This window comes from Nyctibius grandis, chromosome Z (genome assembly GCF_013368605.1).
Source record: "Nyctibius grandis isolate bNycGra1 chromosome Z, bNycGra1.pri, whole genome shotgun sequence".
Taxonomy (NCBI): domain Eukaryota; kingdom Metazoa; phylum Chordata; class Aves; order Nyctibiiformes; family Nyctibiidae; genus Nyctibius; species Nyctibius grandis.
In genome coordinates, this window is record NC_090695.1 from 70,077,663 (window position 1) to 70,104,965 (window position 27,303).

The 27,303-nt window shown below is 41.2% G+C and overlaps 1 protein-coding gene, 1 long non-coding RNA gene and 1 other non-coding gene across 6 annotated transcripts in view; 2 read left to right on the forward strand and 1 right to left on the reverse strand.

The window, feature by feature from the left end:
- The first annotated feature begins 2,238 nt into the window (after nt 1-2,238).
- On the forward strand, nt 2,239-6,874 carry LOC137676657 (uncharacterized). The gene is made up of 4 exons (XR_011050113.1): nt 2,239-2,417; nt 3,129-3,199; nt 4,024-4,154; nt 6,688-6,874. It is a non-coding gene; the product is annotated as an uncharacterized lncRNA (long non-coding RNA).
- Nucleotides 3,350-3,480, forward strand: LOC137676968 (small nucleolar RNA SNORA13). Its single transcript, XR_011050199.1, has one exon. It is a non-coding gene; the product is annotated as a small nucleolar RNA SNORA13 (small nucleolar RNA).
- Nucleotides 6,875-9,400: 2,526 nt separating the features above from the next.
- EPB41L4A (erythrocyte membrane protein band 4.1 like 4A) overlaps nt 9,401-27,303 on the reverse strand; it is a 143,560-nt gene continuing 125,657 nt past the window's right edge. For all 4 annotated transcript variants that reach the window (XM_068422370.1, XM_068422369.1, XM_068422368.1 and 1 more), the window contains 6 exons: nt 23,411-23,530; nt 17,741-17,788; nt 17,033-17,101; nt 16,035-16,145; nt 15,088-15,169; nt 9,401-13,534 (listed from right to left, as the gene is read on the reverse strand). In XM_068422370.1, the coding sequence (XP_068278471.1) occupies nt 13,406-13,534; nt 15,088-15,169; nt 16,035-16,145; nt 17,033-17,101; nt 17,741-17,788; nt 23,411-23,530 (559 nt within the window). In that variant the 3' untranslated portion in view covers nt 9,401-13,405. The remainder of the gene's footprint in view (nt 13,535-15,087; nt 15,170-16,034; nt 16,146-17,032; nt 17,102-17,740; nt 17,789-23,410; nt 23,531-27,303) is intronic.

The window sequence follows — 27,303 nt, forward strand, 5'->3', positions numbered from 1 at the left end:
TTGATCTAGTGAAAGATGTCCCTGCCTGTGGCAGGGGGGTTGGACTAGAAAGTCCCTTCCAACCCAAATCATTCTGTGATTCAGTAACAACTTCTGGGGACACTTGAAATGACCCAGTTTTTCATATAATCAGATAGTGTTTTATAGATAGAATGTTTGCTCATGTAGCTATTTGAGCTCTCCTGTATGCCCCGGCACAAATAACAAATGTCACAACATTAAAGGCTTTTTCTTCACTGTACTATTCACTTACGTAATCAAATCTGGACTAGTTCCATTTGACTTAAACTTCTGTCCAGGCAGCTGTCCCTGAGCTGCAAATCAATGCTTGACTGCATCAGCAACACACAATAACAGATCTCCACTGATTTTCTAGCCTGACTGTCAGCAACAGTCTGATCAGCATCCTCTGCAAGACCAACTACATCTTTAAGTACCACTTTACTCAAAGTGACGACCTTTATGCATGCGCAAGTTAGGCCTGAGGAAACGCTTGAGACAATTTCCTTTATGTGGAAGACAAAATTTTGAATGACAAGCCAAATCTACTAAAGGTGAATCTGCTTAAAACTAATGTTAACAGTATTTGTTAGTTCTGCTATAAACTAACACCCTGTCTGCTTTGGAGATAATGACATAAAAGCAAGTTTCTGTGAAGCAAACTGAGCCTAAATTACCCAAGGAAGAATCCTGCACTCCTACAAGCCTGTACACTTCTCCAGAAGCTGTGAGTGGTGACATTTGTGTGCCCCTTAGCTTTTTCTTACATTTATCTTTTTTCCCCAACTATCAAGGCTGCAATGAAATCATGCCTCTTCTGTAACACTTGGGCATTTGGCAACCCTTTTATGATCTCCTGTAATTTAACTAAGATGTCACACATCAGCCTGTCCTGCAGAAGTGACTGCAACTCTGCCTTCTGGACACCAGACATAACCACTCTCTGCAATTCCCAGGTATGGAGGAGCTAGAAGCAGCAAGCAGGCATTAGCAACTGTAAGCAGCAGGGCAAGAAAGGCAGATAAGACAGCTGTACAAGGCTTAGGTTTCTCTACAGCTAGTACTAGCCTCACTCTACTTTTTCTCCAGACATGGTCCCAGTTTATCCTCCTGGTGTGCGTAGCTGCTCTGTTCCCCACTTCTCACAGTCATTCAAACATGTACTGCCTCCACTTACAGGGTCAGCAAATCTGGAAATTGTGCACTCAGAACCGAGCCTCTGCCAGCATTCAAGCGGTCAATGTCCAGGGCTACTGCACATTTCTCCTACCTGAATTGAGGTTGGTTACTTTGCATACACTCCTCCAGCTGGGGAGCAAACAGCAGGGCACTACCAACACGATCACAAATAAGTGATACACAAGATCAAGGTGTTTATGTGCTGTCACCTCACTATGAACCTCATCACCTTACACAGGAGAGCTACTGCACAAACACAAACCCAGCGTGCTCAGAACTGAAACCTCATGCGGCCTGTGAGCGCGAGGACCACCTCCCACCACGCAGGTCCTCCAGAGAGTGCTGCCCTGGAGGACCCGGTGCCTGCAGCAGGAAAGCTTAACGGCATGAGAGCTTCAGGCACGAAAGACGTTTCCCGTGGCAGCATAACTGCACCTCAGGGACCCAGCTTGGACAACCCATCCAGGGGAAGGCCCCACAGCGCGCTCAGCCCGCTGCCGTAAATACGCCGCACGCACGGCAGACCCTTTGCTACAAGAGAACAGCGACACCGGTAAGTTTCCCACAGCAGCCACTTGGGCACCACAGCCCGAGGCAGCGCGGGAGCGGCCGCCCGCCACCGCCGCAGCGCAGGGAGCGCCCACCGCGGGCGCCATCGCCCCGCGCTCCGGCCAGCGGCCCCGAGCGCAACGCGCCACTCAGCGGCCAGCGGCGGCAGCGGCGGCACTGCGCATGCGCAGGTGTCGGGGCGGGGTGGGGCTGCCCCGCTTCTTCTCCCCGGGGTGCCTCCATCGCTGTGTCCGCGCAGGTGGACAAGGGGCGGTGTAGGCCCAGACCTCGCCGCCTTGTTCCCGGCGGATTCACCTGGTCTGGACTCCGCCTGCTGAAGAAACTGAGGCTGTAGCCTCGCTTCTGTGAAAGACCCGGTACGCGGCCTCTGCGCTGCGGGAGAAACTGGCGTACGGTGTGTGTCCCACCCCTCCTTGAGAGTATTGGTTCGCCCCTCTTGAGGGACGCTGGGAGCAGCAGGGGCCGCTGGTCTCTTCCCCGGCCCGCGCGGAGGCCGCTGGGTGGTGGCTGGGTCAGGGGGGCAGGCGCGCGCTCGCGATGGGGCGCGCCCGCCAGTCCGTCCGTCCGTCCGCCGGGGCGCGGGGAAGGAACCGAGGCACCTTACGGGTCCTGAGCCTGACCGCTCTCAGCTAGCGGCGGCTGATCGGGTCGGGGTGCTCGCTGAAGCGGTAGGCCAGGCTGCAGCGGGCACTGGAGCTGTGGGGGCTTGGCCGGGGCTGCAGTGCCGCTCTGTCAGGGGAACGGCCGTGCTGCTTTAGCAGACGAACGACCTTCCCTCCCCGCCTCGTTGTCTTGTCTCTATGAAACAAAGCAGTGAGTGAATTGGTGGTCCTTCAGCCTCTGTTTATAGTTTTGAAGGTTTCTATGTAGGCCGCTCACTGCTGCTTGGGAGAACTATCCAGAAGCTCACCTCTTGGAAGAGCGAGTTTTCTAGTTTATCTACATAGTTGGTTTACGTTGAACTCTTTTAGGCAGGCTTTTGCCATGTGCGCAGCACTGCATAGTCTTAAACTCTCTCTATATATCCCTCGATGGGAGCACCACCCATTTTAAAGGAATACTTTTTCAGTAATGTGGAAGAGAGGAACGTGGCTGTCATACACAGTCTCCTGTGTCTGGCTTCCTGAGATGTTGGTGGGTTTCCGCATAATTCCTTGCTGTAGCAGGCCACTGGAACTCGTGTAATAGAGTAGCCCTTAATCTTAAACTGTGCTGATGGGGTGATTGGGCCTTTTTTTTTTGCTGCCAGGGGCACAGAGTCTGCTGTCTGTTCTTTGAAATGGGGCAATTACTTCAAGTCTTTCTTATTAGGCTCCTTGTACTGTTCATGTATCTCGGTCACTCTTCCAAGTGAAAGTGTGTTCTCCCTTTTATTTCAGATGAAAGCAATGGAAGTCTGTCGATGGGGTAAGCAAGCATCAACATGACCACGAGATGTCCCAAGAGCATGGTATGCTTGGCTTTTCTTGTTAAATGCTCACTCTGTATAAACCATTACGTACTTGTGAATTTTTAAGTATTTGCCTGTTGATGAATTGATCTTTTTAATATTCTGTTAATTTAATTTTGCAGAGATGATCAGTTCTAATACTTAAACTTTTGCCTTTGTGTTGCCCATTCATTCCTGTCCAGAATGAATGTGGTGTCAAAAAAGGCAAACAGGAATTCTTGCTCAAACTGTTTAAGGAGCTGGTTATTTACCTCCTCCTCCCTGTTTTTGCAAGGACAAAAGAAAACTGTAGAAATCATATGGTTGATTTTATGCTTCAGTCTTTTTAAATGAAGAATCTGACAGTTATTAAAAGAGGAAAAACAAAAATTATAATGGCTACTTTAGCATTGTTTAGCTGTCCTGTCTGTCATGGTAACTTCTTACATATGTGCTGCAAGTAATTAGTACATAACATCTTGGACTCCTGCAGTGGCCTCTAGTTTTTCTGTTGCAAAAAGAGATCTATAGCTTCAGAGTACTCAAGTTACAGAAAAGATTAAAATCTTTAACGGGGAAAAAATGTGGTTTGCCTTTGTGCGTTTGTCTTTTTTGTTATTTATGTCTGGTGTCAGAAAGGTATAAAGAGAATCCCTCTATTAGGACTATTCGATGTTGGATAATAATGTGTTCTACTCCTTTGCTGTACGTAGAACAGTCTTTCTTTGATGCACTTTTGAAAGTGTGAAGTATACTTTAATATTGCTAGCAGTGGCAGCTGTTAACTTGAGGACTGCAGGGTCTGTTCCTGCCAGAATGCTTAACACTATGAATGCTTCTTACAGAGTTCTCGCTGGAAGTTCAGAAGCTCACTGAGATAGCCCTATGTGGTGAAAGCCTCTGAGCATGAGAAGGGCCTGTAGGAAAAGGTTACAAAGTACTGATTGCCCAGCTGTCCTGCAACTTCCTTCATGAGGTGAGTGACAATAATTTCTTGTGCAGCTGTGTCCTTCAGCCTTGTCTCACTGAAGGACACAAGATGAAGCAGACTTTCTGTTGTAAAAGAAGTTCGGCAGAATGACTTTAGAGCAGAAATTAGAATTGAAACATTGAGAGTGGGATCAGCCTGATGACTGTGTTCTTATCAACAAAAGCAAAGTGGAAACCCTAAAGTAAAAAGTTTGGTGTGTGTGGCTTATCAAAAGCAGTGTGTGGCAGCCAGTGTGTCCAAGAGGCGTCTGTGCTTTTCCATGTTTGGTTTTTGGGGGTGATACTGTGGATCAGTTCAGAATATAAGGACTGAAAATGTTTAAAGACTGGCGAAACATGAAAGCTCAGAATCTTAATATGCAAAATGCTGTTTCACTGTAAAGTCTTGGAAAAGCCAACCCTTGAAAAGTTAAGTAGTGCAGATCAGCATGAAATTCAGTGGTACAAACAAGGCATTAATAAAATTGCATGTATTATCAAAGATTTCTTCAGTGTCGAAACTGTGGTTTATGAAACCTATGTACCCAAGGTCATGACAAGTAATCCAAGTCTTTGAAGCCAAGAACTTCTTCATCAATATTGGAAAAGTGATGTAAGAATGATCCAGTACTAGAAAAATCATTATGATACCTTACCTGCATTTCAGGGGATGTAAACCATACTGAATAAACTATTAGACAGACTATAAATTTATAGAGACTAAGTTGAAGGTGAGATTCAGAGTGCAAACTTAAGTCAAACTGAAGAAATGACTGATTGTCTTGTAAATTAGAAAGGGTTGCAGTGTTACACCACATGCTAGAGAGTGGTGTTCCTGTTGAATACTTTATGCAATACTCAGTGAAAGAAAAAGATGCTGGAGGTTTTTTTAGCAGGAGCAGATGACTTTTGTGACTGTGAACAGACTAGCTGCTCAAACATAGGAAAGTACAGCAGTGATGAAGTGTAGATTGAATGGAGTAGAAAGCCAATAAAAGATGTCCTGCTCACACATCTTGTGCAATTATGCCTCATTTAAACCTCATTATGCAGAAGCTATGTTCCCAGATGCAAAAAGAACCAAAAGTATCTTTTGCGTATTTGCGTTCTTGTTTTTGTTGTTTCACTGGTGCATCCAGCTCTCCTAGAGACATAGTGACAGGAGGGTACTGAGACACAGTGCTGCCCAGTGATATTTCTAGGGAAGAACTATAAATACTGTTCAAGAAAACACGGAAGAGAGAAAAGAAGTTCCGTAAAGAACCGGGGTGGCATTTGGCACCCATTAATCAGTCTTTTGGATTATTCAGGCTTTTGAGTCATAAACAATTTTGTTGCCATCTTTTTTGTTCTTCTTTCTCTTTTCACTGTGCTAGAAATCGATAATACTGTACGAACTACTGCAGAAGAGAAGTATAGATTGTATAGTTGTCTGGTGTTTGCAGTAGCAGCTTTCAAAATGTGACTGCAGCTCTGGGAAAGCAGACTGATTATTTGGCAGCTGCTCACAAAGACAACATGACAAGCTCTTAAGCAAAGCTGTGCAAACTGAGCTGAGTCAAGCTCTGAAGGAAGTTTGTGATTCAATAGTTGTCAGTGCTGGAGACACTCAGAAAGTTACTTCCCAGCAGCTACCAGACCAGTTGATCTGGCATTGTTTAAAGGCTATTTCTTGATGAGAAATAACTCAAGTAACTTTTTGGGAAAAATAAACTGAAGATGGTTTCAGTATTTTGCATGAACATATACATGTTCATACAGAAGTGAACTTGAGTGACACAAGATCCACTACATCACTGCTGGTTTCCTTGCAGGAGAGAATGTAACAGAAGTCTTCAGCGAAGTGATGAAATTCCTTCAAGTTTTTCATAATGCCCTTGAAGGTACTAGAATCAGAAAGTTTCATGCATTGAAATGTGAAAATCTACTTGAGCAACATGAAAAACACATACGCACTTAATGCTTTACCAGTGCTGTCACTAGAAAATGAAGTAGTGAAATCCATATCAGACCTTTAGCATCATAGGCACTGGGGGTTTTTGCAAGGCTGAAGAATAAGATGGGCACTTTTTTTCTATGAACCTGTCAGACACTGGGATGAGAAATGTATGTGTAATCCACTATGAGTTATGTAACAAATAAGAGGGCTGCAACTTGGTTTTAAACATAAAATTACTAAATCTTGGCTTTCTATTACTGGCTTACTATTCTCTTAAACTGTCGTATAATGCACAGACATATGTGTGCATGAGTTACTACTGCGAAGCTTTCTGTTGATTCCCACTAGCTAGGTGTTAGTACTGCCACCAACTTGTAGTTAGGATCTGAAGTCTTGCTTAGATGGGCAAAGAGCCTCTCTTGCATGTAGGCTCCTTAAAAATTAGATTTGCGGATTTTAGCTTTTGACTTTTTTCCAAAGGAATGAGGGGGAAACTGATCCTTGTAACTTTGTACCAGTGTTGGGGATCTAGAGGATGTTACTGAAAACAGCTGTGTGGTACATATGTCCAGTCTCACATTGTGTTTACTTTTTTCCCTAGAAAGAATTGTTAGAACCAGCCTGAGACCAGTGGCCATCTATGCAAGACTACTTCATAAAGAATAAAAAACTGTTAAAAAAGATGGAATATTAAGCCTGCATGTAGTAACAAGGTGCTTTTAACTGTATTGGGGCAGTGTCCAGTGATATTTATGTAGACAAAAAAAATAAAGATTTATGTTTCTGTTCTCAGAATCTCTTACCTTTCCCAAGCTATAATAGCAGTTGCTTCTGTTTGGCAGTTCTGACTTCCTGTACGTTTTTTGGGGGGATAACAATTCACCCCTTTGGACTGAATAAAACTTAGGAACTATTAAGTGGATTGGATGTGGTCTCTGAAACCATGGTCTTCTGTAGTACTCGGAGACTGGGTTACCTGAGATTTGTATTGTGGTGAGGAAAAGTAGAAGTTAAAATTCAGCAAACCTGGGTTTAAAAATAGCAGCAAAGGTATTTCTCCAACATGGAAAACTGCAAGCTTGGTTTATTATTACCTTGATCATCTGCATAATATGGTACTTCAGCTAAACTTGGAGTGAAATACTGTAGGGATAGCAACTGGAATTCTTGCTTGTTTCTTCAGGAAGACTTACTATAAATTAATCTTATCAAAAAGCAAATGCTGAAATTACGTATCTTGCAATGTCTGCTTTTTCAGTACTGAATGTAAGCAAATTACTAATGCAAAGTCTAAGCATAAGTTAGTTTTTAGTTTGTCAAGAGGGAAGGAAATTTAGACAAGAGTAATTAATTTTTAGGGATCCAACATGTAATTATTGGATACACTTGAAAGCTTACCGTTTCTGTTAGGGATTATGTTCCCTGAAGATAACCATCTGCTCAGGAGTTTTGCTCATGGGTCTTTGTTCTTAAAGTGCAAGACTGCAAGGAGTAGCTTTTAAGACTTTGTTGTTGTTTTTAAAATCTTGAGAGCAACAGCTAATGTCAAGTTTTAATGATGGCTGTCAAAAATGTTAATTCCCTTTCAACAAGAAAAACGTTAGAATCTTAAGCTTCAGTGTATAATACCTGCTTCATAGTGTGGTGGAACAAAGAAAAAGTGAGGTAGAGGGAGGAATAGGTGGGTGGTAAGAGGCACTGATTACTAAAATAGTAATGCTGGCAACCATGTAAGTATGGTGTTAAGCATTAGGACTGCCTTTTAGTTTTTATGAGTGGCTAACTGGACTGTACCCTTGGAAAAAAACCTTGAGACTCCTTAATTTTTTTTTCCCCTTCCTCTGTTTTACATGAACACAATGTCTGACAGACTGTTGAAGTTGATAGTATTAAAATGTAGAAAGGAGAACAGATTCTGAGGGGATTTAGGGGAGTAAGAGAACAAAGGTCTCCACCAACCCTTCTTTCTGTTACTTGCCTCCAGCGGTCTGTGGAAGAGGGCTCTTGGTAGCAAAGGCTCAGAACTCTTGAGAGGTGTGCACAGAAAGAAAACTGGCTTGTTCCAAATTCCTCTTAGCCTTTTAGCCCACTGCATCTGAGTTGACTAAGGCTAGCTCTGTTAAATGAAAACAGTCTGTATCAGTGGGTGACCTGTCGGGGCATTCTTGAATGTATATCTGTTAGCCCTTTGGCCTAGTAAAGCGGCTCATTTGTAATAAATGTAATGGTAGTATTTTTATGAAGAATGTCAAGTACATTCTGATATTCTCACTGAGGAAAAAAAATACAGAGTCCTAGCTATTTTTGAGATCTTAACATTACAGTAAGTAAGGTGTATCATTTAAATTATGACCAGCTAGGAGGGCAGTGGTTTTCTTCACTCTTGTATTGGGTCTGGTTGAGATGGAGTTAGATGCTGCTTTTCCGTGTAGCAGCCCTCATAGTGCTGTGCTTTGTAGTGGTAGCTAGAAAGGTGTTGATAATGCACCAGTGTTTTGGCTGCTGCATTACCGCTGTCTCTCCAACATTCCCCCCTCATCCCAGTTGGCTGGGGGTGGGCAAGATCTTGGGAGGGGACACACCTGGGACAGCTGACCCAAACTGACCAAAAGGATATTCCATACCATATGATGTTTGCTCAGCAGTTAAAGCCAAGAGAAAGGAGGGGGTGGGCGGGGGCATTTTTTAGTACAATATTTGTCTTCCAGAGCAACTGCTATGTGTACTGAAGCTCTACTTCCCAGGAAGTGGCGGGACATGGCCTGCTGATGGAAATAGAGAATAAATCTTTTGTTTCCCTTTGCTTCCATAGGCAGCCTTTGCTTTTGCTTTATTAAACTGCCTTTATCTTGACCTGTGAGGGTTTTTTCCATCTGATTTTCTCTCCCTGCCCTGTCCTCCTGAGGAGGGGAGAGATAGATAAGCTTGGTTGGCACCTGGCATCCAGCCAGGGTCAACCTACCACAACTCTTTATCAAGGAGAGAAATTAGAACAGGCACGTTAAGGAGAGAGCATCTGCCACACTGGGTCTGCATCTGTATGTTTGGTTTAACAGCTTTTGTAGTCTGCTCTTGCTTTCTGGTGATTTATAGGTAAGAAAGGGAACTGTAGTATGGATGTGCACTGGAAGTATAAAACTTAACGCTGACAACTTTCTGTTACCAGGAAAAATACTTAATCTGGAGAAGCTGTATCTTCAAGTGGATTTTAATTGGTACTACACCTGTTTTTACCAGATGGTGTTGTCAAATGAAGCTATGTTTCTGAAGGCTTTGCTCCTTTGTGTAATGTAAATAAGACACACAGGCAACCATGGAATGCCCTAAAAATTCAAGTTTTACTTGACTTTTAAATAACCTGGACACAAGTATTGACACAGCCATCTATCAAACTCAATTTAAAATAAAGCACACAGTTGCTTCATGAATACTTAATGTAAATAGAACATACGCATCACATTGATATGTTTATGAATGTGGTTTTCAAACATCTTTCTAGGGAGCTTTGAATTAAAACAGGCTTTCCCAAAAGAATATGTGCTATCTATTCAGTTCAATATTCACTTGTATAAAGATGATTGATTTGGCAATTAAATGGTAGTGATTTTTTTTTCCCCAACCAACATCTTCAATAAAATAAGCTTAATTAGAATACGAGTTGCAAGGTTAGGGATACTGGTAAGAAGTGCAGTTCAGAAAACAGCAGGTCAAGGATAGCTCCTAATGAAAGAAACCAGCTAACAAGCAAGGGGACCAATATGGGATATAAAAAAATGCTTTTGTGGTGTGGTTAGCAAGCCCTCTTTATTGTATAAAACACATGTTTTGCAAAGAGGTATATCTATGTTGTAGGTGTTGCTAATTAGTAAGTGAGAGAGTTCCATAACTTACCTATTCTTAGCAATTACAGAAATCTATGAAGAGGTAAATGCAGAGGCACAAAGTTAAAATTGTTGGCCTGAGATCAATTCAGCAGACTAGAAGCAGAATTAGGATGAGAATGTCTCTCAAATATCAGTCCTTCATCCATGCGAGAACAGGTCTCTATGGCATCCAACCCCAGGGTAAACTTTGCCTGACGTGGTTGTACATCTGTCTTTTGCCTGACTCATCAGGAGGTACAAGTACTTTGGACTGACATCCAAATTCCAGGTCTGAAAACATAAGTGCCTCTAGACAGTGAAAGCCGCAAGAAAGCCACAGAAGGGTAGGAACAGTGGAAAGGGAAAGGTGTAGCTCAGAGCTGTAAGAGGCCGGCCACTTAAAGATGTTGTAGGGCTGGTTTAGGGCTACAGAGCATAGCTGTGACACAGTAAGTGCCTTCAGTGATTGATCACTTGTAGGTATCTCTCACACAGAAATAACAAGATCTCAAGAAAAGGTTCATTTCCTCAAATGACTTGTGGAAAAGGAGCTTGAAGGGAAAGGAAGCTCACGCATATGGAAGAAGTTTCTTTTTCTGTACTATTAGCTGACAGTGACATCCTTGTCCAAGTTTTGCCTTGTTCTAGCACTGACACTTTACATGTAATAAAGGCATTAAGCTTAGTCTTTCTTTTGTGGATACAAAACTGTATTGTAGTGCCCCAGACTGAGCATTACACTTGCTAAAAACCTGCTTCCTACATAGTCTCATTGGAGAGAAGACCACTAACTCAAATCCAGGACTCTCTGTAAATTACTCATTTAAATGCAAAAAAAAAGTTGGCTTGATTTACAAAACAACTCTCCTGTGACTTGAGAATTGAAACCTATCACTATTAGACTAAACGGAAGCCTATTTTCTGATGTAATAGGATAAGTAAAATACCACATGCTTGGCTGATGGTATCCAGCAATAATACACAAAAGCCCACAGGCAGATGACAACATACAGGAAAACATGAGGTTGGATATAAACCTTACAAGTAATTTTCTTGATCAGTATTTGAGAATTGGCAAGATATGGACACTATGTACAGATAATTCTGAAATAAAAGTAACACAAATCCTCCTAAAGTAGTAGATACATTCTACTTGCCTGTGCCTGAGTAAGGAATGCAGAATAATGGTAATGATTTAGAAAGCAACAAACTACAAGCAAGTGCACAATGCTCCAGCGAACACCTTCTTCAAGAAATAAGGAGTGGCTTTCATTGCAGACACTGTAACCAGTTCTTGTGTAGTTTGTCATATTTCGGTAGTCTTCCGAAATATGGTGATGCTCTATAGATTAATCTGTATCACCACAATCTTTGCCACAATGATTTTTTTTGTGTGTTTGTGGGGTTTTTTTGTTGGTTTTGGTTTTGTTTTTAACTGGTGCTTGTGAGAATACTACACAAGGTCATAAATAGATCCTAAAGAATCACTTTCAATTGGAGCAATGACAATGAAACCATTTAACAGACTTACAAAACAGTTTGAGCAAATACTTTAACCCAAGCCCAATAATGTCCTAGGATGAAATCCATAGTAAATTCAGAAAATGCTGAAGAACTCCATGAAAACAGAATTTTTACCACATAGGGGTTCTAAGCTCTTTCCTTAGATTTGCTCACTGAGACTGAAGAAGCAGAACTGTCCAAAGAAGTGATCAAAGAAAAATATTTATGAAGTGAAACTGCCTTCCCTGGCATGATGCAGCATCTCCCAACCTGCAGACCAATCCATATTGTGACAGGAATATACAAACTGGATGGCTACCACCCTGGCTAGTAGCATCCACCTGACCACCTCAAATCATGAAACAATAAAGAATCAAAAAAATGAAGTGGAAAATAAAACACATCATACAAGGTTTCACTTCTCAGTTTTGTTACTTAAAATGTGTATTAGTAATCCCATGCCTCTTGTAAAGCATAACTTAGATGCCTTATGATCACTCCAGTTCTCAAACAGCATTGCTCTTCTGACAGCTGCAGTCCCCTGGTATGGTGTTGCTAGGGGCAGAAGACACAGGATCACTGCAAATCGCTGAAGGCGGCGGGAGTTGAGTTTAAGGAGAACAGATGTAAAAAGGCACATGAGCTACTACAGACATTTCCAATGCTCTTTGACAAATTCAATATTTAGTTTGGGGATTACACTTAGCAAAAGTTACTTTCACAACACAAAGATTTTGCTAAGCTTCTGAATAAGTTAGCAACGCCAGAAGGTTCATACCTGTGCTGACTGTGGACAAACGGGAGGCAGAGGAATGACTTTCAGCTATTTGTACAAAGTGACAGGACAGGAGAAGAGCTAGGCATCACTTCAGACACATACTAAAAATAACCCACTCAACGTGCAGCATCATTAAAACTTACTATTCCTACCAATAGAAAAAAAAATGCAATTTTTCATACCTGAAATACTGCCTTTGTCATTTTATCATAGTAGAAACGGCTCAGAGAAAGTATCAGAAGGTACTAGCATTGATTGTTTCATACGAAAAGAGATTAAGGCAGACTTTGCTAATCTAGTTTTAAAAAAAAAAAAGGCAGCTAGCTGTCTTAAATCCTACTCTACAAGTTTCATTTAACCAATACGTAAGTGCCTTGCTAAGCAGTCTTAATACAGTGGGTCAGTACGTATTCTCTAGTTTTTTTCCAGTGTGGTTCACTATAAGATGATAGATGTATTTCTATGGTATGGAATGTTCAATTAAATAGTCCACTTACATAAAAGAGGCACTCAAAGTTGAGAACACTTAAAACTGCCAAAGGAAAGTAAGTCTGTATCACCTCTGGAACTCTCTGCTACAAGGTGTCTATCCTTTCTGAGCTAAAATGGGTTGAGTCAACATTTATATTAACACAAGGATCTGTTTTGTGCTAGGCTAAAATAAACCTTGTAAGAGCTATTAGTCCTTATGCCTCAGGACATAAGTTGATCCCCATAAAAAATTGTGAAGATAATTCTCCCCATATCACACTGTATTGCACAATTGGCCAAAAATATGACTATCTTGCTTCTCTTGAAGCACCTAGTCCTGAACATGTCAGTTAACAGTCATTTTTTTGGAAAAAGGCTATTCAGTTACAGAGCAGACCATAAAGCCTGTTTTGTTGCAGCAATTTTTTTTGTTCATTTTTTTGGAAATGTAACTGCTGATCATTCAGTTTTACTAAGACTTTTCTTTTTGGTTGTCTAATCAGGCAGCTTCTCCTCCATCAGTCACACCACTAGAATGGTATCGGTGATAAAAGCATTGCTTGCCCTTCCCAGCAAGCAGGCTGCGCTTCCAAGCATCCCAAAGAAATTGCTACCATGTTGACTTCAGTTCCTTCCCTTGCACACACACACAAATTCTCAGTTTCCAAAGAATAAAATCCATTCACCATCTTCAGTTACAGAAATCAAGTCTCCACCTTGAAGCGTGACACCTGTATAGTTTTCACAGTTTTACTGGTGGGTTTTCCATAGACGTTGTTAGTGGATAGCAGAGATGTTTCTTCTATTAGACTGTCTTTAGATCCGTTCTGTCTCTGAAGGGAACAAATTAAAACATGTTGATGAAAAGGTATATCAGAATTTAAATACTGTATTTTGGTAACTGCTGCTATGACAGCCTTAGGCTAAGGATATAACAATTTTTATATATATATATATATATATATATATACACACACCAGGAATATTAAAGTCTCTACATTTATTTGATCAAACAGAACTCTTTCCCCCTCTCGCCTCCTCTCTCCCCTGCCAGCTGCTGCCCCTCTGTGCTATTTGAATTCATATTCCCTATTGAGGAAATGCCATAACTAATTATTTGGTATTTAGCAAAACACTGCAACCAAGTGCTCGCAAGGAATTACTGGCCACTGTTGTGAGGGGGCTGGGGCAGAGGGAAAAGAGAGGTGTTTGTGGACACTGAACATTGTAACATTAATTCCCTCCAGGGCATGAATTTAAGCTACGCGGTATTGGATAAGAATGGAAATAAGACAATGTGAATTTTGAACAGGACTCAATCACACAAGTTACCTATTTCTACAAAACATGTAAATGTGCTTAGCCTTACGTATAACAACTTCCCCTTCACTGCTGGAGCAAGTCCTTACAGAACCATCAAGGACAGCTCATTTTTTTTCAATTTCCACCCTATGCAGAAATACAAATATCCTTGAAATTAATTCCTATTAAATAACAGGTAGTGTGTTAGCTAGCCTTAATGTGAAAAATACCTGTTTATTATTTTAAAATTGTTCAAGCTTGATTTATTCTAACTGCTTATAAGATAAAATATGACATGTTTTGCTGGTTGTATTTTGTGCGGTTTCCACACTACATACAGTATCAGCATGCTGTTTTGGTATATCCATATGCCAGATGAACAGACGTGATGACTGGTGTGGGATGTTAGGTAACTGGAATTCTTCTGTGTTTTGGTTTTCCTTTTGTGTGCGTGTACAACAGACCTGCAAGTGCTTTTTGAATATAAACTGCTTCTCACATTTTGAGTTTAATAAAACTATTAAAGCTGAGAGATATGGTACCATAATATATGATGAAAGCCAGTGATTACATCTAAAAAGAGAAGTTCTATCCTTTTTAGGTTTCAATAACGTAAAAAAACATTCAGCATTTGGGGGGAAAAAAGAAAAAAACAGCAATGCTTCAAGCCCAAGCAACCTCTAATAAGGTCTTAGAGTAATGAGAGGCGAATAAATGATAGCAGGTTGTGACTACAACTCTATCCCAAGCACACTTGCGTATTTTAAGAAATTGTGAAAGTTGATTCTCCTCCTGTGGAGAACAGGGTATCATCTTAAGGAAGCATCAAACTCAAACTGGAAAAGATTCCTCCAGTAGCAGAAGCAGATGTTCATAGGAGCATATGCTACAGAACTACATATATTTGGAAATAGAAACAAAGTGTAAATATAAGCAAAACGTAAAATTTCAAGTCACCTTCTGCTGAAACAACCTCAGCCAGCTTTAATTTTCACGGAAAAACAAAGATTTAATTCAAATAAAGCACTAGACCCCCCTTCTCCCTCCAAAAAAGAAAAATTGCAAAGGATGCACAATTACTAACCTGTTGAGTCAACTGGATGCTGGGACCTTTCGTATCTGAACATAGTGTAACAGGCAGTGGAGGCACCAGATCAGTTTTTGCACTGGAATCACGATATTACAAAATGGATATTGCTATAATGAAGTAAATTTTAACTGTGCAAAGGAATAATAATGAAACTGACCCAGACAGCTACATAGATCTGAAAGGCAAAATCCAAAAGGCTTATCACCTGACTTTAGACATCTGAAAGCTATCATGCTGATCCTCAGCGGTCAGTGGGCACCTTCAGGGCATAGATCAATCCCATCCCTTCTCAAGGGGCCTGTCTCCTCCTGGTCTACAGAGGCAACCCAACTTCACGTGAGATGAGTCTCACCTGAAATCATGGGTGTGCCACACCTCCTTCAGGGTGCCATCCAGCTGAAACTAACCTCCCAAGTGGGTGGTATCATCAGGGGACTGCTTTTGGTATCTAAGGCCTTAATAAAACTGAGAACAGGGCTGTCACTTTTCCATTCATAAGCACACTCTTTACAAATCAGTCTTCTAGGAAAGACTGATCCACTCATTGCTGAAGAGGGTTGTACTAGAGTTCCCATAAAACGAATTACAGAGTTAATACAGATGATGTCTTAACTCTACTAAGAATGAAGGTACCTGGAAAGCAACTCATTCCTTAGGCAACTTCATGACCTACCACTGAAGAGCAATAGAGGTTTATTTTGGCTTTTTCAGTTTTTCCACCTTCCAAGTGGATCAAGCAAGCCTCTGTGGCCCAGAACAGACCAGAAATGTTTTTGTACTTGTCTGACTCATTCACCTCTGAAGACCTACTATTTAGAGGGTTGCCTGAATCCTATGCCATCAACCAATCACGTTTATGCCACTTCCAATCTAACCATGATCTTTGAACAACTTTTGGGCCACACTAAACCAGTCCATTGCTAATAACCACATTCACATACTTCACTTCAGACAGAACAGATCTTTCACCATCAGAGCACTGGGACCGCCGATATTGACGGTAGCTTCGAGGTGAATGTGAATGCCTAATGCGGATCGGGTCACCTTGAGTCCTAAGAGAGACACAGAATTCACAACGGTAGGTTAGTAAACCAGATCTTCAGCGCAAAAACATAAATTCAACTGCAGACTGAGAGATCCTCCCATTTCTTATTAAAGTATAACAGACAGCTTCTTGTGCTGGCTGAATTTAAAAGGCTGATGGTTTTCTTATGAGCCTGTACTTGGAATTCAATGCTTTAAAAGTGCAAAGGTCACAAACTGGCATGCCCACATTTGAGAATGAAACTACTTAATAAAGAATGCATTAATATATACAGCTTTAAGATCAGCCTTTTCTTTTAGTAGTGTTGTGGAAGCACATTGTAATGCAAACTGGGATCCCATTTCTGCCACAGGCAGCTGCTTGCACTGACATATGGCATCCCAAATGGGCAATTATCACAGTGAAATAGATGTTGGTCCTTAAGGAAATAGCTATGCCCTGGCAGCTGCCCATGATAAGCAAGGAAGAGGCTGAACAGGTCAAACAGTGCCTTAGATGATCGGAATAAAAATTTAAAAGGAAGGAGAAGTTTAGGAAATAAACGGATTTGCTTGTTTGCATTCAGTTCTCTCCAGTTCTGTAGTGTACAACTAAAACAAACTGATGGATGGCATAGGGAGACATCAGAACATACAGACATCCAGCAGGTTCAAGAGTGTGTGGGAGAGATTGGGAGAGATGAAGATGATTTTTTTTTGTATTTTGTAAAGAGAAAACATTAGGTTTTAAAATGATTAAGTATCCTCATCCAAGCCATCCTAGATAAGCATTTGGAGTAGATAAAAACTTAGAGATTATGTGTAAACCCACTCCTATTTCAGTATGACAGAGTTCCCAGTAAAATAAGAAAAGTGGGCTTTTAAATTCACAAGAAAAATCTTGACATAAACTCACTCTATTTTAGTGTACGGAATTTCTTTCAGTTGCTCCTCAGACAGGCCAGATGGATCCACAAGCTCCTTCCTAGAAAGGATTAGGCAAAGTAAAAAATGTAACAGTAGCTACCAATTGCAAAACTGTTCTTATTTTTATTATATTAGGCTGAAAAGATTTTTTGAAACAAGCTGTTGTCAGCCCTGAAGCTATCTTGACATCAAAATAGGAAACCTATTAAGAAATGTGTCTAACTTCACCTTGATTGCTTCAACTGCGTGTCGCATCCTGTTCCACCTTCCTCTCACCTTCCTGCAAATCTGATCTTGTTGCTTCAAAATATATATGAACATTGTGTACATTGAACATCAACTATGATTTGGAATAGCTAACTATCCTCCTAACTGGTAGTTCTATAGCATACAGGGCCTCATTCTAAAAGTGTCAGTATTATAAACAAGGACATTTTGGAAGCCACAGAGGAATAAATCTCTAAAATGCTGTATTCTTGTTTAATAATTCATCTACATACAACGGTGATGTGTATTCAGTGCATTCAGTGATCTGCAGTATCTTCTACATGTAGCAGGTCATTAACACAAGCATAATTTGCTGTGGCACGTAACTAAATCAGAACGTAATGCCTTATAGCCACAGTGCAGGGGATGTGAATAACTACATTAGAGGCAAACCAAGCAGTCACTCAGGCCCTACATGGACCATACTTACTGAATATGTTTCCACAGTTGTTCTTTAGCTTGTACATCTGGGCTTCTCCTATAAATACCAACAAAGACAATAAAGGCAGAACTGTGAAAGCCATTGTCTGACATCTTGCTGTTCAAATAACTTTTAACAGCACAGACCCTGCACAGAAATCATGGTAAACATAATCCACTAGTGACTTCAATTTTAAGGTTTATCACAGAAACTGCATTAAACTTCATCGCTTTATTTCAACTGAAAAGTCATTTCTTGAACGACAGGCTCTCAATCACAATTTCTGTTCCACTAGCCTTCAAGCAAGAGTATGCATAAAATATAAACAACAGCAGAACTTCCCAAGCCAAATCAGTGCCCAGCTACTGTCACCCCTTATCCAGCTGAGGACAACGTGTTTTGGAACAACGCTTTTGTAAAACGCCCTCAGAAATGTCCTGTGGCCCCCAGAGACCTTTGTGGCCCGGAGGAGGGACAGGCCACACCAGTAATCCCTGGCCATTCCCAGTGAGCACTAGTAAAGAGGACCTGTTGCCTAGCTGTGATCACAGTACAGTCTCTCACTTTCTGGTCACTTCATTTACCTTTGTGACGTCCAGGACAAAAAAAATGACGACGAACAAACCAAACCAGCAACCACGCATACTCATGCACACAAATATTTTAGCAAGTATTTAATTCACAGAGAAAGTACTTAGCCAAAATCCTAATTTCCCTGTTGCAGACATAGTAGTAAAGCAAGCCTGAATGGCATGCCTCACACTTGCCACTGAATTGCAAAAAATACTGTCTCCAAACTGGATCCCCTTTTTTTTTAATTTTTCTCATCCTATTTTATTGCAGGGTTAGTGCAAAACCACTGCTGTTGCTGAAGTTGCACCTAGAATTCACCAAAACCCATGCAGAGTAATAGATTAAATAAGCATTTTACACAGTGGCAGGGACTACATTTGTATGGAGAGGTCAGATAACTCCTTTCATTGGGATTACATAAACTCAGTGTCAACAGCTAGACTGTTACACACCATCTGAGATGTGAGGGATGCAACTTTTAGACAGATTCAGCATGCATAAATGCTCCCACTGAAGTCACAGTTCCTCAGAGATTAAGTCTTACATCATCAGATCATACAGCTTGCTTTTTTCCTTAAACAAAAGGGCCTATCATATTCAAAGATCCTTTTGGAGTGATATAATTCAAATTAAAACGACAATCAAGGAAGACAGCACGCCCTTTCCCAGTGACAGAGATGTATTAGAAATTATTCCAAACTGCTCTTTAGCACTAACAGTTTCACTGTTTTCTTATTTCACCGTTACTGTGTTTGGCTCATTTCCATATTGCAGTAGATGTTTTACAGTTGGTGTAAAGGGATATTATTTAGGGACGGTAATTTTGGGTTTGGTTTTTTTTTTTTTTTAGATTTTACAGGTGCAGAAGTACCAGGAGATATTAGTTTACTGCTTTACAAATACCAGAGACAGAAGGGTGAGAAATAACCTTATGTTTGTGATTCCCTAGTGGGACTAATATGAACTAATCCATAACCCTCTCAGGCTCCAAGGTGGCAACGGCTTTCCAGGCAGCGTGACGTAGCCACTCTAGATGACTCCTGTCCTTTCAGACCACTCTGCTGTCCGTCCAACTGCTCAGGTCCTCATGACGGCAACAGCTATGGTCACGAGTAGCTTGCAGTCCAATTTTTCTCAGCATTCAGAGATTTTTTGTGGCTTTGTGTGTTTGTGTTTATAATAATGCATTTAATTTTCTCCGATTTTCACTTCTCCTGTCTCTCCTTCTCCCTTGTTGCATTTACTTCTCCTCCCCTTCTTTCATCTGTCCATGCTGGTTTTGCTTCCCTGATGCAGTAGCTTGGTATGCCTGCCGCATTTAACAGCCTTTTTCACACGTGAGTTTTGAATTGATTTCTCCTTCCATGCAACCCCCTGCTCACAAAGTAGCAGCTGCAAACCCTGCATTCACCCTGGGGCTGGGAAGATAGGCATCCTCTTCTGAGGCTGAATAATGAGGCAGTGGGGAATGCAAAAGCTCCCTGAAAAAAAATGCCATCTTCTCCAAGGAGGCTTTGTAATGCTTATCAGCCCTAGTTTGCCCGAGGAAGCAAAGCCTCAAGGTCCCTCCCAAATCCAGGATCCCCACAAGGCAGGGTACTGTGCACACCACTGACCCAGCTGATCAGTCCATGACTTTTGCTTATTCATGGAAATACAACAGTTCAGGATGTGGCCTTGCATATCACCAAACATCATGTGAAGCCTCACCTACACTAAGAAATATTGATTTGTGGGGCAGTGTGAAAAGAGAGTGGTTATATAAGAACCTTTATAAGAAACTTTGTTTCTCCATTTTCTAGGAACTGCGCCTCCTCCAGGCATTTAATTCTGTGATCTCTGTCATTCTCCCTCCTGCTGTCCCTGCAACTACACTAACAAGGAAGCCACTGCTGTAAAATACCAGTTCAGCAATATGGCATCCCATTAAAAAAAAAAAAAAAGTAAAAGGGCTTAAACACAATGATTCCTCAGAGCAAACTGCTTTCATGAATTCCCACCTTGACATTATTTATTTCCATCTGTTTAAGAAGTGTTACCATACTGGGACAACCTCACAGCATTTACTCAAGTTAACTCCCCACAAAAGAATATCCAGAAATGTGATACAGATAAGTATCTTAATAAAAGCAGTTTCCTTCCAAAGGCCTGTTCCTGCTTCCTTTGAAGGCAAAATGAAGAAAAGCTTACAAAAAGAAAGGTCTTGTTAAGGTGAAATGTAGGTATTGCATATACTGCATAGGAAATTCATGTTTGTACAGTTCTTAACAGCCCACAACAATGCTTCTATTAAATCTTTAAAGCCAGATCACAATCCCTCTTCAACTTGTTTTCGTCTTTTTACTGTGAATTGTTTTAGAAGTCACAGTTTTGATATATAACTTATACTCAGATTGTCCTATTGCAGTATCTGAATCAATAGCCTCTGGACAATTTGTATGCTAATCAGATTTTCTAATGCACAAGAAATCTAATGGGAATTCCCAGTAAGTGATGAGTGTCCAGGGGGGTTTTTTGTTTATTTTTATTTCATTTTCACAAGCTCGAACAACTCTACACATTAATAAGGTCTACATTATTTTTTTTGTCTGCATCTGCACCCCTATTAGTATTTCAGTTTGAGTCACAAATGGTAAAGTTAAATAGCCATGGAACTTTAATGGCCATCCTTCTTAATTAAAAAAAGCCCTTTGGCTACACAGATGTTTTACATGAACTCTTGAAAATAAACCCTGTAGAACTAGAATTGGGAGCTCTCTCTATTTGCTGATTCCTTGAGGAGAAAGAAAGGTCAAATTCTTGTCAAATATTTTTATTCCTGAGACCAAGGAGACACCACCCATGATTAATATTACTCATTATCAAACAAATGAAATACACTGTGCCAGGTACAGTAACAAATATTTCAGCCATTACTTCACGCTTCCAAAGTGAACCTCTAGTTAAGCTGACTGCAATAAGGAACTTAATGTGAAAGACTTATCTGTACTACTAAAATGAAGGGTTTGTATCAATTGTTAAATGTGCAAATTGCAATGACCATATGACCAGATTTAAAATCAAAAACAACCATACCCTACAACCTAGGGAATCACGTTTCCCTTCCCTCTGACCTGCATCCAGTCATGTAAGTAAACAGCTGAGCCAAACTGAATTAAATAAATGCTATTATAACCTACTGCAGGTTAACAGTTAAATGCCTTTTACAAAACTTTTTTTAAAGCACTTTTAAAGGAATTCCCATTTTACTTTTTTTAGTTCCTACTTCTATATATCAAGGATCTCTGCCATACTTGGGAGCTTTGGGCTTATTCCATTGTTTTGGTTTTGGTTTTTTTTAAACTGAAGAGTGAGACAAAAAGGAAGAATATATTCATTACTAACACAACAGGGAAAAGAAATGAGAAGCCACCCAAAGTCTTCAGGATTTCCTCATTTCTTTGTTTCTTCTAGGACCTTTCATTGTTAAGTAAGATGCTACACATTTACCTTTTTTTGCTAATAGTAGTTTAAGTAAAATATAACTCAGAAAGTCACTGTGCTGGAAAATAAAAGACATTTCATAAGTTAAGTTAGCCACAAGAGGGACCCCATGCCGTCCAAGCAATGAAATTTACTTGGCCTATGGGAAAAAAGAAAAGTTGGCTATATATTTCATCTAACCATTATTAACTGAGTACATTTCCTAGTTTACAGCACTTTCTGTATATAGTAAAAAAATGTAAATCAAACTTAATCAGCTATATTTTGTGGATTCCATACAAGTGAGCTTTAATATTCCTGGATTTTTAGTAATATATCATTGTATAATTACACCTAATAACATTTGACTTTTGTGCAGTTGAAAGTGAACAAGTCTGTACAAAGCCAGTTAAAGTAGAAATTCCAACATTTGGAATTTTAATGGCAAATTCTATTTCTCATAAACGAATGAAAACTGTACACTATGAAACTGGAGACAGAAACGAGTTCTAGAAACAGAGGAAACTGAAAACAGAACTCAAGTGGATTTTAATACTGGAAACTTCAGTGTGGATTACAGTTTCAATTGGTATGAATGAAATAATCATTTAAGGTGCTATACAGTTTCTCTTGGTAAGTCTTAACATGAAGGGTAAATTTAAGAAAAGACATTAACGGGAAGTACCTAAGTAAGTGTGTTACAGTGGTCACATGTTACACCATCAGCATCAGGGCTGGCAACTCATCCACGTTAGCCAGGTAGTGAGGGTGCGGGATACAGTTTCTAAGACTGCTCTCTTGCCTTCTCTCCCAGTGCCTCATAGCTGCTCTCCTGGCACTCTTCAGCACCCCCGGCCCTGCCCTGTCTTGCCCTGCCTGCCGGGCTTGCTGGTGCTGGCGCTGCTGTGGATGGTTGCTTGGATGGCAGGTTAGGCTGGACACAAACATGATACAAAACAGCGTGTCTATACCCCAAAAACACGCCATTAGAAGAAAAACATAAATTAAAAGAAACCAGCATTTTCATTAGTTTGAGAAAATTAATTTTAGAAGCTGACAACTTCACCGTGTCAAAATGGGCTGTCAGCAGGAACGGCACTGCCTGGCAGCACGGCTCCATCATGGAAATCCTGACATCAGGATGCAATAAATCACTGGCTGCTGCTTGCCAATGGTAATTGGACATGGAGGCATCAGCAGCTGGTCTCATCTGCAACAATACTGCAGACATTATATGATTAAACAAGCGTGCAGGCATTTCACAAAAATGCCTGCACCTATCACACGAAATCTGAATGATTTGACAGACTTGCTGCCCAGAAGAGGGGAATCGCTGTCCTCATTACAGAACTAATGCTCAATGAGCCACAAAACCACCCAGGACTCCATCCAAGGTGATGGGGAGAGCTCCTGACAAGCTCTGTTACAAAGCCCTTCCTGTATTACTTGTGCCCTGAAATTCAAATCACTAAAGGAAGGGAGTTTGATCACAAAGACAAATCTGCTAATGTGAGAACGTGCCATGTGAAAGTCTCTTGTTCCTCAGCAGCTGAGGGCCACCACCACACTGGAGATACTACTCCTGCTTTTTAACATGCTACAGCAGCCTGAATTTTCACATCAAAGAGGGCAAGGGTTACATACGATCGCGATCTGTGCCTGGATCGCCGGTAGTTTGGATCCGCCTGGTTTTTCTCCTTCTGTCGCCGTAGCACAGCTTCCCACTGAGGAGCCGAGTCAACCATGTCATTCTCTTGCCGTAATCTGAAAAAGAAGTACCTAGAGTTTAGCTTGAAGTCTCTGATGCAGGATGCTCAGAGAAGCAATGGGGTATTTTCTTCCCCACAAAAATCCAGCCCCTGCAATGCAATATTTAAACTTCTCATCTTGTTAAATTTTAATTAAGGTTCCAAAACTACAATAAAATGTAAGAACCTGTATCAAGGAAAACTCACTGACTTGTTATTTAGAAACAGCATAAGTGGAGGTGTCACCGAGGTTAAGTCGACCGAGGTTAAGAGTCCCGTGCAGAGCCACGAAGATGATTAAGGGAGTGGAACATCTCCCTTATGAGGAGAGGCTGAGGGAGCTGGGTCTCTTTAGCTTAGAGAAGAGGAGACTGAGGGGTGACCTCATTAACGTTTACAAATATGTAAAGGGCAAGTGTCATGAGGATGGAGCCAGGCTCTTCTCAGTGACATCCATTGACAGGACAAGGGGCAATGGGTGCAAGCTGGAACACAGGAGGTTCCACATAAATATGAGGAAAAACTTCTTTACGGTGAGGGTAACTGAACACTGGAACAGGCTGCCCAGAGAGGTTGTGGAGTCTCCTTCTCTGAAGACATTCAAAACCCGCCTGGAGCGTTCCTGTGTGATATGATCTAGGTAATCCTGCTCCGGCAGGGGGATTGGACTAGATGATCTTTCGAGGTCCCTTCCAGTCCCTAACATTCTGTGATTCTGTGATTCTGTGAAGTCAAAAATGAAACGACCCAGACCTATAAGAACAGGCCCACAACTTGAATTCATCTTCCCAGCCCGAGCCAAACATCTTAGAATTTTTTTCTTGTTTACGCATTCCAGTTCACCTCATCTACAGCCAATGTAAGCCCCACATCATGATACAAGGCTCTACTACTACAACTTTTCCAAATACTTTGTTGCAGCACACACCTTCCTAGGACCCAGGGAAAATCCACCGGGGATGCTTTTGGCGAGGTCCTGCTCAGAGGAAGTGATACCCTCACCCTGACCTGCAGCAAAGCCCAGGATGCATGTGGATCTCCCTGGCTGCCCCAGACACATATAATCCCACCACTGCACCCCTTCTGCACCGTCCCCTGTGGCTTTGGGCCCTGTCTCTCCTTGTGTGCTTCTAAATAACATGATAGGACTTTCATTTCTTATTTTTCTTTAAATCCATGAATCCATTATTGGAACGTAGTAGAGATTAAATCAAATGTCAAAATCCTATAAATTCAGCACATTTCCTAGCAGACTGAAGTAACTCTACAATGCCACAACCAGCCAGGCCAACCAGCGTGCCATTGTTTGGCCATTCAAAACTCTACAGATTCTTCACAGTTTTGGGGATTGCAGACACGAGTGGTGTGATGAAGCGCTAAGGTGTAACAAATGGATACGCTTGATCGCAGCAGTGAATTCAAAATTTAGCAGGAATTTAGAAACAACCCTGGAAAATATCACTCCAAGAGTGGGTTCTCTGATAGGACAGTATGTAAGGCATACTGAAGAAACCAGAGAGGGTTAACAAAAAATGGGAAGACTGACAGGTAAAACAAACAAACAAGTCAACAGAGATAAAGGGATTACACTGGAGACGTGACCGATAGGAAATGCAAAGCATGCTGTTGTTGTTGCTCTTCACTTCATGTGTACCTTTCTCCTTGAGTTTGAATTATATCAGGCTAAACTGGCTACGCAGGCTGCTGCTTTTCCTTTAATCAGATCTTCTCTCACATGCATAATGAATTTTGAGCTGGATCCCCAACTACTGTAAATGGCCACAACTCTACCAAATGGTACCGAGCCTCTGGAGAAGACTGCAACATCAGGTCTTGATTTCTAAGCAAGTCTTTTTAAAGCTGTAATCTGGTGACACAGATTAATATAAACTTCTATCTGAGGATTTAGTACAACTCCTCATGCAGCAACAAGTAATGAATTGTGATTTTCATCCCAAATAATCCAACTTGCAGAGACTGCAATCATCCCACATGGTATAAACACTATCAACTGCCTCCCACATACAGCAGTCACTTGCATAAAAAGAAGACACGTGGCTGTCAGACCAGTGCTGCTGCCGTGGGTGGTAGGTCTGCCCTCTTGCCAGTACCTTGCCCCATCTCTCCCTAACAAGTCAAGTAGGAAGCTGTGCTCTGAAGGAGGCATTCAGATGCTTGCCATAAAATAACTGAGAGCTACTCGTTCTTCTCAGGAAACTCACACAATGCAGCAGAGCATGAGGTCCATACTCCGGTACAGAGACATGAGATCCTGCACCTCTGTGTTTGAAGCCATACTGCCATACTGACTACGAATAACCTCTTGTTAAGGGAGTAAACACATCTTTTCTGCTCCAGTCCATTCTACTAATCTAGTAGATCAGCATCTACTGCTGCATGGCAAGTACAGTCCTTAGCAATGCATTCACTCATCCCCAAGTACTTCATATTTCTACTCTGCCTCCTTTCTTCTACTTGTTGTAACATGCAAGTATTCATTACTGTTATTTATCTCTTTAATTTGAGCAAAACACTGAAAATCTAAATAAATAAAGTAGCATGGCAGCTATTAAAACAAGCAGAGTCAGCACACTCAAAGTACCGTTGTACCACAGCAGAACTCTACTAGATGGAGATACGAAGACATAAAGCATTAATGTTGCAGCTGCAAAGAAAGGTACTATGCTCACATTTAACAATGTGAAGGATGACCAAGGTAACACAATCTCTACATAAAATACATTATTTAGATGCAATGATCAAATCGTAACAATTTTGGGACAAAATCTTAGTTCTTTGGCACCAGAGATGACAATCCCCCGCCCCCAAATAAAAAAAGTTGAAAGAAATTTAACTCAAACCCTAAATGTTCACTTAAATACACTTTTGACAAAAAAGTGTTGCCCTTGTACTCCAAGTCCATTAGAACTTTCCTTTCATTCTTCTCACTTTTTGCTCCCACAAGGGAACAAGTTGATTTATGCCTTATGGAAAAAAAATCCTTACTACCGGCATGTGAAATAAATCCAGTTGAGATTAATAGCGATCACAGTGACAAATTAGGCATTGTTTGCAGGAAGACTTGATGGTAAAATGGAAAGTCATAAGACTATCATCACTCATCTGTTGACTTACAGATGTTTTTTCCCCATTTCAGGTGATACAATAGCAAGCTACATTTATGTAATGATAAATTCTCTTAAGACAAGCAACCCTGAAGACTTGATTCTTGAAACCTCATTCAAAATATCTGAGCATAAAGTTATCATTTGGGTACAATGTACAATGAGGGCCTCATTGGGTATGTGAAGGCCGAAGGCAGCCTTGGCTGCAGTGACCATGAGATGGTGGAATCCAAGACCCTGAGAGGAGAGAGGAGCGCAAAAAACAAGATCACAACCCTGGACTTCAGGAGAGCAGGCTCTGGCCTCTTCAAAGATCTCCTTAGAAAAGTCCAGTGGGGTAAGCCCTGGAGGGAAAAGTGGCCTAAGAAAGCTGGTTAATATTCAAGGATCACCTCCTCCAAGCTCAAGAGAAGCCCATCCCAACGAGTAGGAAGTCAGGCAAAAACGCCACGAGGCCTGCATGGATGAACAAGGATCTCCTGGCAAAACTCAAACACAAAAAGGAAGCAAACAGAGGGTGGAAGCAGTGGCAGGTAATGTGGGAGGAATACAGAAACATTGTCCGAGCATCCAGGGATGAGGTTAAGAAAGCTAAAGCCCAAATGGAATTGAATCTCGCATGGGATGTCAAAGAGAACAAGAAGGGATTCTATAAGCAGACAGG